General features: G+C 46.8%; 1 protein-coding gene across 3 annotated transcripts in view; it reads right to left on the bottom strand.

Moving 5' to 3' along the window:
• The window catches only part of TNC (tenascin C), a 64,372-nt gene that overhangs the window by 28,769 nt on the left and 17,795 nt on the right, over positions 1-17,808 (bottom strand). For all 3 annotated transcript variants that reach the window (XM_058853421.1, XM_058853419.1, XM_058853420.1), the window contains exons 2-10: positions 12,384-12,976; positions 10,208-11,428; positions 8,704-8,967; positions 7,594-7,709; positions 7,348-7,504; positions 6,465-6,734; positions 5,280-5,465; positions 4,454-4,543; positions 3,570-3,833 (exon numbers count right to left, since the gene is read on the bottom strand). In XM_058853421.1, the coding sequence (XP_058709404.1) occupies positions 3,570-3,833; positions 4,454-4,543; positions 5,280-5,465; positions 6,465-6,734; positions 7,348-7,504; positions 7,594-7,709; positions 8,704-8,967; positions 10,208-11,428; positions 12,384-12,846 (3,031 nt within the window). In that variant the 5' untranslated portion in view covers positions 12,847-12,976. The remainder of the gene's footprint in view (positions 1-3,569; positions 3,834-4,453; positions 4,544-5,279; positions 5,466-6,464; positions 6,735-7,347; positions 7,505-7,593; positions 7,710-8,703; positions 8,968-10,207; positions 11,429-12,383; positions 12,977-17,808) is intronic.

The raw sequence follows: 17,808 nt of genomic DNA, 5'->3' as shown, positions 1-17,808 counted from the left end.
ATGGGCAGGGAAAAAAGAGAGCTCTGGGAGCTTTAGGTGGGTGGGTGACAGCCAGAGAATGATTCACAGTGCTGAGATGAATGAACAGAGATTAAAGATGTGTAAAAGGGAAACTGGATGGATAATAAACATACACTCCTTCCCAGGCTGGGATACTTCTTACTGTCAGCTTAGGAAATAGCTCAATATCTCTTGGTAGAGTCTGGGCCTGGCCTGAATGTGTCTGTGGTGTGGTGTTGGCCTTTTGAGGAATTCCACTGGAATGTTTCTCTGGTGATTTTACTGAAAAGGATGCTCATGTGCTGCCAGGACATTTCCCCGACTCCTTGGGATAGAGCAAGCAGTATTCTGTATTACTTCTTGCTTCTGAATCTGGGATTTTAGATTATTCCCCAAGAGGGGCTCTCAGCCACTTTCCCAATCTCTCATGCGAGACATGATGACCCAGCAAGGTTTTCTTTTTTAGTCCCCTTTGGCTAAACCACTTTTCCCCTCTCTTAATCTGGTTAAACTGTGCTTGCAGTGCCTGTGCACCTCTGAATTTCACAAAGAAACCACTGCAGCACATCACAAGCCAGAAATACTGGAGTAGCTGCCACAAAAAATCCCCATCCTGAGCTCAGGTGCCAGGTGCTCTCCAAGGAGGATTCAGCTGAAGCAATGGACAATCTTCCCTGGCAAATTGAGTTTCCCAGTGGTCAGCACTGCACTTTCCCATGGAACTGGCTCACCTAATCACTCTTGCTAATGTTCCTTTGAGTTTGTATAAAAAAGGGTGGCGCAATCTGAGCCTCGGAGCAGCCAGGAGAGGAAGAGAGACTGACGCACAACACGGACAAGGACCTTTGGTAAACAGCATAAATCTTCTGAAAAACATTCAGCAGAATGGAAAAGTCACTTCTCCAAGCCATGCTCTGCTGTACAAACTCACTTCCAGAGGCAAGACAGCATCACATCCACGATTCATCAACAGTTGCTGCACAATCTGGGTCCTTCAGCAGAGGAATTTGAGTTTGGCTCTGTGTTTCTCTAATGCTCACTCATTTATCTCCCCAGGCCTCTCATGCCTGATGCATTGCCATCCATCCTGCTCCAGCCCCACATTGTGCTCTGCAGGCAGCCTTCCAGGACCCGAGCAGGAGAGAACAAAGCTGCAGTCTGAGTGCTGAGCTGCTCAGAGCTGAGCTACGTGCTCACCCTACAGATGAGCTGAGATCTGCTGGGACATGCTCAAGGCAAGGTCCCTCCAAGGAGTAAAATGGATCATTTTCTGTAATTTCTGAGTCTAACCTTTGTGCAGTGCTGGGTGGGACCCTGGTGATTCTTTCACTGATAACAGAAAGGAGTTTCCTGTTGTAGCCACAGCTTCCAGCTGCTCTCCAGCCAATCCACACACCTTGATCTTATAGGAAGTGTTGTCTTGGAGGCTCAATCCCAGCTCCCAGGGGTTCTCTGGGCAGGAAGGGCTCTGCTGTGACAATTCCATGTGCTCCAGCACAAAACTGCTGCAGGCTCCTGTGTTCACACACCACAAGACACTAAAGCTGTGTGGTCTGTTCCCCTCAGGACCACGAGGTCCCTCATGGAATTCTCCTGCATTCCTGAAGCCTCTGGAGCAAAAAAACTCATTTCAGGGAGCTCCTCTAGGTCAGGACTCAATGCTTGCTTGTATTAGGATTAGGATTTGTAATTAGGATTACACTACATGGAGCTACAAGAGACAGACAAGCAAATAGAAATGTGAAATATTCAGTTTTTCCTTTTCAGCAAGATTTAGAAAATATCACTGTGTAATCTTTGCCATCCCTGGAGTGCAGGATCAGAGAGATCAGTTAAAAAAGACTTTGTCACTTGAGCTGCACTTCATCCCTGTGAAAAGACAGAAGCAACAGTGGCTTCCATCCTGTGCTGTGAAAGATTTTGTGATATGTCCTTTGCTAGAGGTTCATGAGCTCTGAATATTTCAGCTTGCCCCTGCAAGAGAGGGCAAAACAAGATTGTTTGGCTTTAGCTTGAGGACTTGGGACCTCCCAAGTGCTGGAACATGGATAAAGTGGAGTGCCTTGAGGGTAGATGGAAAAGCAAACTGAAGAGACCACTTGTCTTGTACCGCCCAGGCTTGTAGAGAATTTCTGCTCCCTGTGCTCTGTGTTTGGATTTGTCCATTCCCATGCAGGAGAAAGGTCACAGAGCCAGGTTATGTCAACTGCTGCTCCCAGGACCCCACTGCAGAGCCCTCTTTGTTTACTGGTGCTTTGAGTAAAGACCTAAAACAAATACAGCGGCCAGATGAAGAAAAACAAAATAAAATAAAAGGCAAACTAGGAAAAACAAGCCACCTTGTGAAACTCTGGGAGCTGGTGCTGGAAAGACCAGGCTGTGAAATTCCACAGCACATTATTTCTGCCTCTTCACCATCTCCGAAGACTTCCTTGAAACCTCTCAGTCTTCCAGCACAGAAAGCTGGAAAATTGAAGCCTGCTCACTGCTGCCACAGAATCCTACAGCTTCTTTTTTCCTGTCTGTGCCTCAAGGCTTCCCAGTTTTTCCCTGCACTGGACACAGGCCTGGCTTAGGCATCAAACAACTCATTCAGGACTGATGGTTTGCAGACCATGTCACTCTCTGATGGATTGCTGTCTCTGTGAAGCATTCAGAGGTTGTGCTGGCCTGAACACTGCCAGGGAATAGAACCCATCTTCCATCATTTAAGCTGTGTAGTTATTAATTTGTAAAATCTACAATGTCTGGCACGTGCTCACCTCACAGATGGTCTTTGGGAAGAAAAGGATAAACAGCCTGGTATCTGCTAAGGACAATAACCACAGCCCATCTGATTCTGATTTCACCATCAGAAAAAGCAGTAAAGGCTTTCCCTCACAGGATTTAGGCTGAGAAACCTAAAGATTCAGGACTTATTTTTGTTCTGTACTGAGATATAATTCCCTATGCAACAAACTTTGGCTCAAAATGTTTCACAAAGGATAAAAACTTGTTCAGTAAGTCTTCTGATACTGGTCAGTGGGAGAGGTTTGCACAAATGGAGATGGCAGAAACAGAAATATGTCACAGTACCCAGTGGAAATGGTGGCTGGAATCAGATTGGGGCAGGAGCCTTTCCCACTTTTGGATGATAAAACTGAAATAGGACAACATCAGAGCCCCACTGGCCCTGCTGAGGGATGATGGCCTGCAGTGAAGAGAATCAATTAGGCAGGAACAAACAATGTTAAACACGTTCTGGTTGCTCTTCCTCTTAGTTTTTTGGCTGCAGGAAGCAAAACATGTTAGAAGACATGATGCACAAAAATACCCAGCCTTGCCTAAAACAAAGAATGAGCTCTACATCCATGCAGGACCAGTGGATGAGTTCTTTGTGAGGCCTCTCAGAGGATGAGCTCATTGTGAATATGGAGGTGAACACAGCAGGGAGGGAAATACAGAGCCACCCTTCACTCTCCCATGCTGGCAGAGCTGTGTGCTCTGCAGGACATTCCCCAGAGATGCGTTAGGAAATCAGGTGAGGTTATCCCTGGGCTAATCCTCGCCCATCAGAAGCTGTTACTCACCCGTGGAACCCTTGACAGTGGTGGGTTTGCTTTTGTGCCTGCCCTTCTCTGCCAGCAGGCTGATGGTGTACTCGGTGCCTGGATCCAGCCCCCGCAGCAGGAAGGAGGTGCTGTCCACAGGGATCTCCACCTCGCTCTTCTTCCCCGAGGCTCCGCTGTAAACGAGGCGGTAGCGGTCGAACTTGGCCACCGGCCTTCTCCAGCGAAGGGACAAGGTGGTCTCTGTGGGCTCACTGACTTCCAGGTCCTTGGGGTTATCGAGATCTACAAAGAAAAGCAAAGTTGGGGTGTCTCTGAACTGCCCTGAGATGGTTTTTTCAGGCATCTGTAGAGGAACATCTCCACATCTCCACTGAAGCAGCAGCTCAGGGTCTGCCCACCTTTGGCACCTTTTCAAACAGGTAGAGGATGATGATGATGATCTCCTTTATAGACAAAACCAGAACAAATTTCCCCCACTTACACTTGAGAGGCAAAAGTAAAGCCTTCAGATAATTCACCTGGGAAAAGGGGGTATGGTGTGAAAAATTCCAGATTGCCAGGTCAGACAGGAGTATTGCAACCATTCTTTGTCACATTAACATTTTGGCTACCACCATTCCACAGATAGAGGATGGCCAGAGTGATCAGTGGAAGCATAATTATCATTAAGGAGCTCACCTGGAGACAAAACTCCCAGAACATTAAGAAGAACAGCAAAAAGAAGTCAGATTCAGAGGTCATGATCTTTGTGGGAATTTTTTTTCTTTTCCTTGAGGGGAAATGTAGCAAAATGAAATCAAGAACTTTCTAAACTATCTCTTCTGGCATCTCTTAGAAATGAAAGAGTGGTTCCACCTGAGTTGCTGCCTCCTGCAGAGCTCAGATGGGATCAGGACACTCACCAGTGCCAGCGTTGATGGTGGCAGGAGCACTTTCCCTGTCGTTCCTCACTGCTGTCACTCCAATGCCATATTCAGTTCCAGGCCTCAAACCTATGAGATGAGGAGGAGAAATATCAGTTCCTGTCCATGGAATATGCCTGCAGGCATTTGTTGGAATAAGGAAGGCTGAATGGATGCAAAGCAAGAGATCTGCTTTCCTCTATGCAGAGAACTGAGATTTCTGTTGACCCTCTGACAAGCTGCAGACTGGCACCAGTGAATCCCACCCTGGCACATGGAAATGCCTTTGGAGCTTGGGATGTGAAGCCACTTCCACAAAGCTGCTTAGAATTCGGGGAACTGACTCGTTGGATTCAGGTTTGGACATGGAAATTAAATGGTTACATGGCTTCTGCTGGCTGATCATCCACCTGCAGGTGTGGAAATCCAGCTCACATGGCTTTTAACCCAATTTGGTCTACTCAAAATCATACAATCATGGAATAGTTTAAGTTGAAAGGGACATTAAAGATCATCTTGTTCCATCACCTGCCATGAGCAGGGACATCAGGCTGCTCCAAGCCCCATCCAGCCTGGCCTTGGACACTTCCAGGGATCCAGGGGCAGCCCCAGCTGCTCTGGGCACCCTGTGCCAGGGCCTGCCCACCCTGCCAGGGAACAATACCTTCCTAACATCTAATTTCAAATTTGTAACCTCTTGTCTCAAAAAAATATGCCTGAGATTGCTCAAAATCTGTTTGTACCTCTAAGGTATAGTGACCACAGGGACATTTTATCTCCATGTCCTGTGCCCTGGGGTGACAAAAATATCTCTCCATTCCCCTACCTGTGAGTGTAGCTCTGGTTGTGGCCTGGCTGCCCTTGGGCACCGCAATCTCCACGTGGTCCCCACCAGAGATGGGGGCAAACTTGATTCGGTAATTATCGACATTGGCGTGGCTGTTCTTCCACTCCAGGGTGATGCTGTTGTCAGTCTGGGACACCCTCTTCAGGTTCCTTGGAGCATCCAGGTCTGGAATCAACCAAGCAATAAATAAATAATTAGGAGGATTTCTCTGCTGGCAGAAGTCTCTTGGGACTTTTTAGGAGGTGAAATGACCCATAAAATCTCCTCTCATGATCCTGTTATGTCTTAACTACAAAAACCAGAGTTCTTCTAGCATGAAAAAGTAGAGCTCACCAGCTTCGGTTCAAGAAATTTAACTTCTATTTCCTAAGACAAAAATAACATTTTCACTCCTAACAATTAGTTTTTATTACAAAACAGGTTTGTGGAAAAACATATCTGGATGAAAGTGCTGTTTTCCTTTAGAAATACCTCAGTTTTCAAAAGGAAAAAAGAGCAGAGAACTGGTCATCTCTAGAATCTCTGTTCAGTAACATCTTGCATTCATGGCTGGAAGGAACTCTAAGTCTCAAAAAAAGGTGAATATGATACAGAAATTCAATGATCTTTCAGTTCTCACACCTACAGTAGCCTCAAATCCTGCTCCAAAATAACAACTGTATTTTAGGATGAAAAGGGATCTAATTCACAGCTCTCTTATGCATCAAGCCTTGATAACCTCCTAAAGGACCCACACTTGCCAAAAACATTCCCAGAATCACCGAGGAGCACAGTAAATTTATAAAAGAATGGCAGGAAATATTTGTAGAACTGAAGAAGGAAAAAAAAAACAGTTCTCTGCTTCTAAACTAATTAGGCAAAGAGAAATAAGATGGAGTATGAACTATGGAAGATATTTAGCTCATCAGACAGACAAATGACCAGAGGAATTTGCTTTTTGAAGCAGGGATTTAGGGTAAGAAACACAATAACCTAATTCCCATTTTTAAAATCAGATTATTGGGGGGGTTCTAAATATTTTGGTGAGCCAACAAGGCATAAAAGGCTCGGGAAATTATTCTCTACTTTCATGTACCTATAAAATTGGGCTGATTTTGTGTTAGTTATTAACTGCCAAGAAACACAAACAGCACAGGAGGATGGGTGGTGCCTGTGTCACCTTACCTGTGACAAAAACTTCCTTCACAGGGTCGCTTTCCATGTCCCCTCGACGAGAGACGAGCGTCACCTCATACTCTGTGTGCGGCCTCAGGTTGCCAATGAAATATTGGTTCTCATCTTCAGAAAGGTCAATGGTTGTCCTGTCCCCTGGAATGTCCTTGGGGCCATAAGTGAGCTCCACACCTTCAACTTCAGCCAAGGGTTTGGACCAGGTGACGAGAGCCGTGGTGTCGGTGATGTCTTTGGCCTCCACCTGGCTGGGGGCATCAAGCTCTGTTATTGAGCAAAAGAGAGGGGAAAAGGGGCTTTTAAAATAAATCTTGTCATGAAAAAAAACCCATATTCTTATGCCTTGAAGTGGTGATTCAGAACAAAGTTAAAATTAGTATCCTCATTTACGCTCTTCCTTTGGATCCTATGGTTTTAGACTACAAATGGAATCAATCCATCAGAAGCAAATCCATCAAATCTCCTTCAATCAAATCAATGCAAATCAAAACCAGAAGCTGCCAAAAGAAAGAAATGCAGGAACCCTAAGAGCTTCCCCGCCTTCACACACCCTTCATGCAAATATCACCAGGATAAAACAAATTCTAGTAAGGAATTCTATTTCCTGCTGATGTACACCTTGAAAAAAGAATAAAAGTGGATACTGCCTGCTACCTTCTAGCTGGACATTAATTCCCTTTCTGCTTCAAACAAGAAATGTGGAGAGGAATTATTTTTTCCTCATGTATTCATTAGCAACTCCACTGTTTCCTTCTCCCCCTCCTCACTCCATTAACTCACAGTGTAGAACTTGAATTTCTCTTGTTTAAAAACCCCCAAACAGCAGAAGTTTTCTTGGTGGCCAGCTAAAACCAGACCAAACAGAGGCTGTGCTTACTTGTGGTGATGACTTTGGACAGTCCTGGTCCTCTGGTGTTGTTTTTCACTATATGGATGGACACATTGTACTGTTGCCCAGGTGCCAAACCTGGCTGCATGTAGGATGTCTCTGGCCTTTTCAAGCTGCTGGTTATGTCCCCATTATCATCCTTTTTCTGGAACACATGGGACAAATCAGTGAACATTACATTACAAACATTCAAATCCAGGATTTTTCACTCTATGTGTGAAACTGCTTCCTCACCATATTATGGAAGACCAGCTCCCAGCCATCAAAAGAAAAGTTCAGAGGGTCCCACTCCACCTGGACGGATGTTTCCCGAACAGATTTGAATCTCAGACCTTCTGGAGCAGGCAGATCTGTGGCAGAAGAAAGGGATATTCTCACATGAGTGGCAAATTCCCATAAATAGGGTACTGGGGTGGGACATCTTTCCACCTTTAGAAATATCTGCCAGGTGGGGATCTGCAGCTGAGGTGGTTAAACTCTTGTGGTTAAACTCTCCTCAGATCCAGTTATTGTGGTTTTGGAGAGATTTTCCTGAGCTGGTTTATATGTCAGCTTAGAATAAAATGAATTTTACCATCAAAATCTCTTTTTTGGTGCCTTCTTGAAAGAAGCCTGGTGTTGGTAGTTCAGGAGAGCTGAATCCTGCCCAGCTCTCCAGAAGTGAGCTCAGTGACAGAAGTCAAAGAGCATCTTTTGATTTTGGGATGTTTAGATATGACAGAGATGTACACAAAACAAAAAGGAAGATGAACAACAGAAGGACAGACAGGCAGATAAAAGGCAAGATGTATTAAAACACATAAAACAAATATAACCTCCATTATAGCTAAAATGGTTTAAATTCAAGTGATTTCATATTGCTCTTTTACATGCTGCTACATTTTTTACTTTTTTCCCAGGAAGAATTACCAAAGTTTTTAAAATTATAATAACGAAATGCACATTAGAATAAAGAAATGTGCATTTTAATAAAGAGGCCACAGTTCTTAATTCACAAAGACCCCTATATTGGGAGACATTGAGAGCAGAAGAGCTTGTGAGCTGTGCTTCTAACACAGTCCCTGGTACTGGAAGAAAAGAGAAAATGAAAGTGCAGAAGGCTGTTTTTTCCAGGCCAACACTTGAACTGAAAGTAGAAAATGCAAAAGAAATAATATCCCAAAAAAGGAATGCAAATCAACATGTCTGAACTGAAAATAGAAAATGCAGAATAAATTCCCCCAAAAAAGGGATGCGAGTCAACACATACGAAGCGAAAACAGAAAATACGAAATAAACAACATCCCACAGGAGGGATGCAAACAGAGCAGACAAAAAGATGAACACAGGGAATATTTTACTCACATGTGGCTACCCTGGCGCTGACTGGAATGCTCTTCTTGTTCTTAAGGATTGCAAAGACACGGATAAAATACTCCACGCCTGGCTCCAGCTCGTGGATGGTGGCAGCTGTGTGGTTCCCTGGCACAGTGAACTGCATGTCCAAGCCCCCACTGCTGGTGGGGACGTAGGTGATGAGGTACTCGTTGACGAGGTTCTCGTGCTTCCACTCCAGATTGACAGTTTTATCCGTCACGTTGGTCACAGTCAGCTCAGTTGGAGGAGACACTGGGAATGGGGTGGGGAGAAATAAAAAGACCAAACCAAATTTATAAGAAGTTCTCAAGGCTCAGGGAATAATGGCTTGCCCAGTTTCACATTTTCCCAGGAGCTGTTCCTAAAGCTCATCTCACACGCAGGGAATGGGGAAGGCATGTCCCACAAATTAGCTGCTGAGGAAAGAAATGCTCAGCTGATGGAGACTACAGACATTTCCAGAAGCCATGGGCCAATTCTGCTCTCACACTTGCACACAACCTCTGGCTGACTGCATTCCAGCTGCTCCTCTCATGGCTGCAGCACAAGACTGCTGTAGCTGCATCCCGAGGGATTCAGATGTTTAATTCAACTGCCAGCAGCACATGATTGTAGAGCTAGAAGTCCTGGGATTTGCACAGATTTTCCAAAGTAAAATAAAATATTATTATTTGAGTAAATGCTTGCAATAGGTCTGCCTGTGAAAGATCACAAAGTGGGGCTTAGGCACTTTCCTGAAGGAAGAGATGAAAGATGGGAATTTCTTTTAAAGGGTATTCATTGTCATTTATAGTGTTCTCAACCCCAAAATACTCTTTGATTACCAAAATTTAGTTTCACAATTTCTCCCCTGGGATCTACTAAAGAAAACTACTTCATTTATGGTGTATTGCCTGTCATTATCAGGCTGCCAAAATTTTCTATCAATTTCCATAGAGTCAGTGGTCCTGGGGAACCAAGCATGTGACTTTATAGCTAAGTTTCCACTCCAGCTGATCCCACAATTTTCCTCTTAAGCTTCTGTGAGATCTAATATACACACATCCATATACATACAAATATATATATATGTGCCCACACATGTGTAGTAAGAAGACTCTGGAACATTTCCCTTTTCTCCTTAGCTAGAACAGCTTCTTTCAGCTTTTTTTTTTCTAGCATCAAGAGGTGCTATGAGAAACTGAAGGGTCAAGGTGACAACTCCCAGCCAGTGCTGGCTACAGCACCGGTGACATCATGGTAGGAGCAGAAGTGGAGGTGACAAAGGCAATGCAGTACCATCAGAAGCCCGCTGTCTTGGTGACCACCAAAAGTCACCAGAACCTGCTACACTACTCAGCCCTGATATTTCAGGATGCCAAGAGCTACTGGTGCTGCATCTCTGATCCTGCTGTTTGGACTATGTTGGAAAAGCAGCAACAAGGGCCCAGCTCTCTGGAAAAGCTTCACGGAGTGTCCATGGCCATTGGACGGCCCAAGGGGAAGCACCTACCATCGGAGCAGTCATCCCCGATGTATCCATCCTCGCAGACACAGCGCCCGTCCACGCAGCGCCCCGCGTTGTTGCAGTCGTTGGGGCAGGAGCGTTCCCGGCAGTCCTCACCCACGAATCCCTCGTGGCACACGCAGCGCCCGTCAACGCAGCGCCCACGCCCGTGGCAGTTGTTGGGGCAGGCCAGCTCGCCGCAGTGCTCCCCGGTGAAGCCGTTGTCGCACTCGCATCGCCCCTCCACGCAGCGCCCGCGGTGGTGGCAGTCGTGGGGGCAGCGCAGCTCCCCGCAGTCCTCACCCGTGTAGCCCTCGTGGCACACGCACTGCCCGTTGACGCACAGCCCGTGGTTGTGGCAGTCGTTGGGACACCGCAGCTGGCCGCAGTCGTCCCCGGTGAAGCCCTCGTGGCACACGCACTGCCCGTTCTCGCAGCGCCCGCGGTTGTGGCAGTCGTGGGGGCAGCGCAGCTCCCCGCAGTCCTCACCAATGAAGCCCTCGTGGCACACGCACTGCCCGTTCTCGCAGCGCCCACGGTTGTGGCAGTCGTTGGGACACCGCAGCTCCCCGCAATCCTCGCCCAGGAACCCCTCGTGGCACACGCACTGCCCGCCCACGCAGCGCCCACGGTGGTGGCAGTCGTTGGGGCACCTCCTGTCGCTGCAGTCGTCGCCCACAAAGCCCTCGTGGCACACGCACAGCCCGTTCTCGCAGCGCCCGTTGCCGTGGCAGTCGTTGGGGCAGGTGAGCTCCCCGCAGTCCTCCCCGGTGAACCCCTCCTCGCAGAAGCACGTGCCGTTCACGCAGCGCCCGCGGTCGAAGCAGTCGTTGGGGCAGATGAGCTCGCTGCAGTCCTCGCCGGTGTAGCCCTCGTCGCACACGCACTCGCTGTCCACGCAGCGCCCGCGGCCGTGGCAGTTGTGGGGACACAGGGGCACGCTGCAGTCGTCACCCACAAAGCCCTCGTGGCACAGGCACTGCCCGCCCACGCAGCGCCCGTGGGGGCCGCAGCCCTGGCCGCAGAGCTCCTGGCTGCAGTCCGGGCCCGTGTAGCCCTCGAAGCACACGCACAGCCCCTCCACGCACTTGCCCTGGTCGTTGCAGTCGGAGGGACACGAGGCCTGGCTGCAGTTGGGGCCCTTCCAGCCGGGCTCGCAGACGCAGCCGCAGATCTCGATGCTGTAGTTGCCGTGCCCGCTGCAATAGGGTGTGGTGTCCAGGCGACCTGTACCAACCATCCCAAAAACTCATTACTCCCATGGCGCTAGGATGCCTTAGGCCAGCGTGGCACATATGACCCAGAAGGGCTCTGATTTTCCCAGTTCCCTACAGGATATCGGTTTTCAAAGTTTTTAAATGAGAATCTCTCTTTCTTTCTCCAGCTAGATTTACTTTGCCAGGAAAGCTTTAATTCGCTCTAATTCCAGGGAAGAGCCCCTGCCAACGACTTGGTAATTGAGCATGCTAGATTCCTCCTCCCTTCTCAAAATCCTCTTCCACTGACTGAGCAGCTTTCCTGACTGCTTCATTAGGGCATGCACTATGAAACATCATTCATCCATTCACCCCAGAACACAAAAAAGTCAGGCAGCACATTGTGTCATCTGCTGTATCAGCAACTGGGAGACTGCTCTGAGCTCAGAGGGACACATTGCTCTGAAGAAGACTTGTGTTTCTTCTCTTGTATGACCAAATCCCTTCCCTCAATTTAAAAATCAACCAGCCAGACACATTTTTTCCTCTTCTATAACTATTTGTGCTTGTCTATTGCCTTATGTCCTGCTGTATTTTTATTGGTCTCTACTAAAGAAAACTTGGAAGCGAAAATGGTTACATTGGCAGCTTCCTCAAGGGGACAATAAGTGGAGCCAAAAGCTTGGACTGTGTGAGTTTTAATCTTAACCCTGACACAGATTATCACCGTGCCCAAGGGCTGCCCATGCTCAGTGCCACAGCTACAAAGGGTCCCAGGCCGACTCCTGACCCACAGATCCACAAAGCTGTGAAACTGTGAATGAATGTACTTTGCATGCTGGCCAAACACAATCCCAGTTTTGATTACGTTTCAAATTTAACAGGTTGACTTGTGCTCATTCTTGAAACAGATTGGAATATCACCCTAAACAACATCTACAGCCAGCACAAGAATTTCCCCCACGAGCGTCCCCAGCCTGCCTTACCTTCTACTGCCTGGGAATTAGGACAGCATCCAGCCCCGCTGGCACACTGCTCCCGCAGGGAGGAGACCAGCCCCTCCAGCTCCTCTAGTCTGCTCAGCAGGTCCTTAATGTCTGGGGCAGCTGCACAGCCACAAGCCCGGCGGGGAATGTTAATCCTGTGAGTGAAGACAATCTGGTTCCCCTCATTCACCGTGTGCTCCTCGTAATTCTTGACGGGCTCAATTTCCGCCTTCAGGTCGGCGTCGCCGCTGGCCGTGTCCAGGTCCACGGAGCAGAGGGAGCCAACGGGCAGCTTAATGTTGTAGACATGGTTGAACACCACAGGCTGGTTTTCCTCTGGCAAGGTCACGTTCAGCCCAGTCTCCCTCTTCTGCCGGATAATTCTCTTGATGAGTCCCCCAGTGACGTGCTGGGACAGCAAAGCGAGGATGGCACAGGCCAAGACCCGGCTGGGGAGTCCCATTGTGGTGCCTGGTTCCCTTTCAAGGCTGAGAGAGTCTTAGGTCTGCCAGGCCTTTGTAATCTGCTGCAGAAATTGGAGAGCCAGGCCAAACCAAGCTGGAGATCCTTTTCTTTCCTGGTGTGTTTGTTCCCTAAAGAAAGAAGGAACAGGGATTAACAGCAGCCACACCACCCAACAAAACTGCTCTTGTGCTGCATCCTCCGAGAACAGGACACTTCACCCAAGCTCTTGAGCTTGCTCTGATGTGTAATAACAGTGGTTTTCCAGAATCCCACTGGGATTCTGAAGGGAATGTCACCAGAGATGAAGGAAGCTGCTGTTGTTCCCAGGTTAGAGCAAATACAGTGGGTTGTAGGAAGTTTAACTCCTGACTGGGGCAAAGATGCCTGCTGAGTCTCAGCTCAACTGAAAACAGAGGCAGATAAAATAAATATGTGAACTGCTATGATTTAACCAATGTTAAATTCTGTATTTCCTTCACCCTTCCACTGCTTGAAGGCTGCTTCAAGTTTGGACCATGTAAGAAACTCGAGACACTGTCAAAATGTGCATCAACACCAAGCTCATCCCATCCCTTTTCTATGTTTTAAATTACTCCAAGGTTGCTGTGGAATCTGAACTCCAGGGCTTGTAGCTGCATAGTAAGCTCCACTGTATGATGATTTATCAAGAGCATGAAGATAAATGGAGCTCTCTGCAGGTGGAAGGTTCTGGTGTCAGTGTTTGTATCACAGGGATATTTTAGTATAAAAGTAGTGAGATACAAGAGAAGCAGAGACTCAGCCATAGAGACAGCAATAAAACCACATGTGTAAAAATGCCTTTTTAGCAGCCAACATCCCTTTCCATCAGGCAGCATTTCCCACTGTCTGATCTTTCTTCAGCTATAACACAAGAACTCGAGTAAAGTTACAATCACCTGTCTGGCCTCTACAGCTCCTCCTAAACTCACTCTTTTCAATTAGCTCCAATATTTCCTCTTCCTCCTCAGTCTGTGCATGTTCCTTTTCAACGGAGTGAGCCAGGGGAGTGGAAAGACATCCATTGACTTCCATGCAGGATCAGCCCCTCAGCACGTAGAGTGAGGAGCCAAAGCAGTAATGGACTGCCCGAATAAGCACACCTCATAAATGTCATCTCAGCATTTGTTTTCCTTCCCAATCCCAGAAGAGCTTGGTTTAATGGTTAGATCAGTGACTGTGCTTTCAGTGGTTGCAAGCTATGAAATGCCACTAATGGAGGAAACAGCAATTTATTCTCTAAACATCATAATTTTGATGCTAATTTATTTGTCAGATGAGAGACCAGCCTCTTCCACCCTTCTGATTCCCCCAAAGTGGGGGGATTGTTTTTCCCATGCTATGGCAGCTGCTTTTTTGAGGGAATAACACATCAGACACTTCACTGAAGTTTAGTGGGTTTTATAGGGAACCTTGAGCTCACAAAGGGCAAACTTCACCCCTTTTTACTGGGGAATAAATCAGAAGTAAACAAGCAGCAAGGAAAGTTTTTTCCTTGTTACAGAAAACCATTCAGCTTTAAGGCATTTCTAACACTTACCCCATTTGCTGAAATATTTCTGCAAGCCCTGCCTGCACCAGAAGAGATTACAAGGTTGTTAATAAAGAATAACAGAGACAGACATGGTCCAGGTCTCATTTCTCACTCAACCCCTAAACTGGGTTGCCAGTTCCTGAAACATGTTTGGAACTGTATTTGAAGTGGGATTTTAGTCTTGAGAACTCCCACTTGGGCTTTGCAAAGTGCTTCCTATGCAATTCCATGTGCTGTTATGCACTTTTTACCCCAGGACAAGGTCATAAAACTGGTGCCTAACCCTCAAGTAGTCATTAAAGGGACGGGCTGCTTGACAGATGGATCACCAGTGGAAAATGGAACAAACTGGAGGCAGCTCTGCAACTCATTCTCAGTGAATTTTAGTGATGGTTTCTGTAAATACAGGAATACTGGCCTTGCCCAAACCAAAGAAATTGCACTTTTTCTGCTGACCAGTGTGAGTTGACAAACCACTTAATCATGGTACAAACTGTGATTTCTTTAATGCAGGAAGATGAGAGACCTGCTCTGGCAAGAGCTGCTGTCATTGTCACCTTCACTACTGATGAAAGCCACATGAACACCAGGACTCTGAGTGGACAGCCAAACCCAGCTCATAGATGATACTGGAAGGATTAATGTGTCTTGGCTGACATCCTTTTGAAGTTTCTGGAGAAACATCGTGGTGGTCCAGGAGCAGCGTTCCACGCCTGCACTGTGACCCCTGTGCTTTGACACCTCCTGTGATGTCTGAGTTAATCCATCCCCATCAGGTGTTTCCCATCCCATCTGCCAAGGGCCCAGCATGGTTAGCTGAGCTCCACTCCTGGATCTGACATCTACAAAACCAGACACCTTCCTCCAGTTGTTTATACATTAGCCATGGTCTTGGCTGGGAGAACAAAGAGGACATCCTTCCCTCCAACCCCAATTCCTCAAACACTCCAAACAACAGCTCTGACCACAATCGACCACCCGGGAGAAGGAGAGAAATGAAGCCACAGTGACTGCCAGGCTCTGTTGTCCCTTCATTTTCTCTCATCTTCCCTTCAGAACAGCTTGTGTGGATTGTATTTTAAACCTGCCTCTTGGAGAAAGCCTCCTGATATTTCCTTTCCAGACATCAGCTGCTGGATTATTTAGGGGCACCTAAAAGTCTTGCAGCAAAGGCTGGCAAAAAAATGACCCTTCTCAGCATGAGTTTGGCCCTGTGGTCTGTTAGAAGAGCTGGGTGATGTCTGACATCTCTCAGGTACTTTGAGAGGTTTGTATGACCCAGAATGTGTCTATTGTTACAAATATTTTTTTTTTTTTGTCTAATAGGGAACAGCTCTCATCCTAATGAGCTGTGCCCTCGGTTCTTCCTGCCTCCCTGACTACAAAAATCGTGGACAGGATGATGTGGATGGTCTGCAAAATGTTCTGCTTGTCAAGCAGGACAACAAATCTAGAGATCCTGTTCTCCCCATCTGGTCACTGGCACCTTCCCACCCTCCTTGGGCAAGAGCTGTCTCCTGCTCTCCTGCTCCCCCAGGCACAACCTCAATATGAATGAGAAGAAAAGGTGTTGTGGCCCCTCACACATCTTAAATATCTGATTAAAAACTATAGATTATGAATTGAGAAGCAAATCGTAGCATCTCTGCAGTACCAGCTGGGGCAAAAGGAGATTCAGGAAATAAAAAAATTCCTTATATGAACATTTACTTTGAAAGTCAGATTTTAACCAAAGAACAGAAAAAAAGGCTATTTCTAGAAAACACTCCTTAAAAACCTGGTCACTGCCTGGTGATAGACTTAATAATATGTGGTGGAGGTAAGATGGACTGCCAAAAGCACAAAGGCAAGGAATAATTTTCATTTCCACTGCAGCCCTTTCATCTGAAGATCTGAAAGCACGTCACAGTCTGGCTGTCAAAAGCTGAAAAAATGTTATTAAAAAGAGTTATTTCTTTGTTTAGACATCCCCCCCTTCCTCTTGCCCCCCTCCCAGCATCAGAACTTTTTCAGGACCTTTGCATTTAATTAGAAATTTGTTTCTTAATAGGAAATTTTCAATCAATCTTGAAAAACCCCCCAGGAATCCTGACTCCTGGGGAATACTGAGCAAAGGTAATGCATGAATATTTCCCTTCCCCAAAGCTGTATTTGCTGGAAAGCAGCAGGTGTGAGGAACTAAATTAATGTCTGCACACTTTAAAGTCCCGGTGTGGCACTCCAGCCTCTCCTGAACATTCAGGAGTGGCAGAGTTTTGAGATGATTTGTGGGTATGTGGAATGATAAATATGCAGATGAGAGCCCTGTGCAATTTTAATCAAAACAGATTGCAGCAAGGAAGGAATGGAGGTGTTAAAAACTATCTCAGCTGTCCTTCCTAACGAAGGCAGAAGGCTGATTAGATTTGCTCAGACACCCTCTACATGTCATGACTTGGAAATTAGACATAAAAGTGGCAGGGAAAAAAAGAGAAGGGAAAAAATAGGAAAACAATTCCTGTCCAAGGAGATACTTCCAACATTACAGCAGGAGGGGATCAAATATTGTCAGCAGCATGTTGGAGTCAAGCACATCTTGTTAAAATCTGGGTAAAATAACAGCGGGCTGGATTCTGACAGGGAGGAAGACTTGGCTGGAGAAGAGCCAAAGCCCTCTCCAGGGAACACAACAAGGAGCATTTTGAGGTTTGTAAATTGCCAACCCCAAAACAGTTTTCTGTGATCCGTTAACTGCGGGAATTTGGTGTTTCCAGAGTTTCCAGCGAGGCGTGATCCAGGTGTTCCCTGCAGCCTGGAGTGCCCAGCACTGACACCACCTTGTCACTGCCCCAGGAGCAAAAGAGCCACAGCAGGGATCTGATCTGAGCTGGACCATTCCCCCTCCATGAGCTCCAGGCATGGGGAGCTCCTTCTGCAAGGAACACAAGTTGTTCCTCATCAGTTGAGACCATCTACCAGAGGGCATTTTCACAAGGCACGGCCTCAAAGGATGTCACCTCTCAAAGCCAGGGTGCTGGGGTGGTTCTGGCACGGGACTCCCCAGGCTCTGGGAATCTTCTTCAGCACAAGAACATTCACTCTGAGCTCAGCTGAAATGTTCTCAAAGCAAGGGACGGGGGAAGTTCTGACGTGTCGGGCCAAAACACGAACAGCTCTGACTTCATCATCTTTCACTGCTCTTTCCACACATTCATAACAGCAGAAAATCATTTTTTTTCCATCCCCAATTCCAACAGGGTGAAGGAATCAGCAGGGATACTCAGTGGAGGTCAAACTACATTAAATCACAGTGGAGAGCAGAAATTCATAACAGTCCTAAACCATTAGTCCTGAATCTTTTCAGTAGAAATGATCAAAGCCACCTTTTTTTATGTAATTTTTTTTCCTCTCTTATTTACACTGTATCCC

This window comes from Poecile atricapillus, chromosome 20 (genome assembly GCF_030490865.1).
Source record: "Poecile atricapillus isolate bPoeAtr1 chromosome 20, bPoeAtr1.hap1, whole genome shotgun sequence".
Taxonomy (NCBI): domain Eukaryota; kingdom Metazoa; phylum Chordata; class Aves; order Passeriformes; family Paridae; genus Poecile; species Poecile atricapillus.
This window is presented reverse-complemented; position numbering and strand designations above follow the sequence as displayed.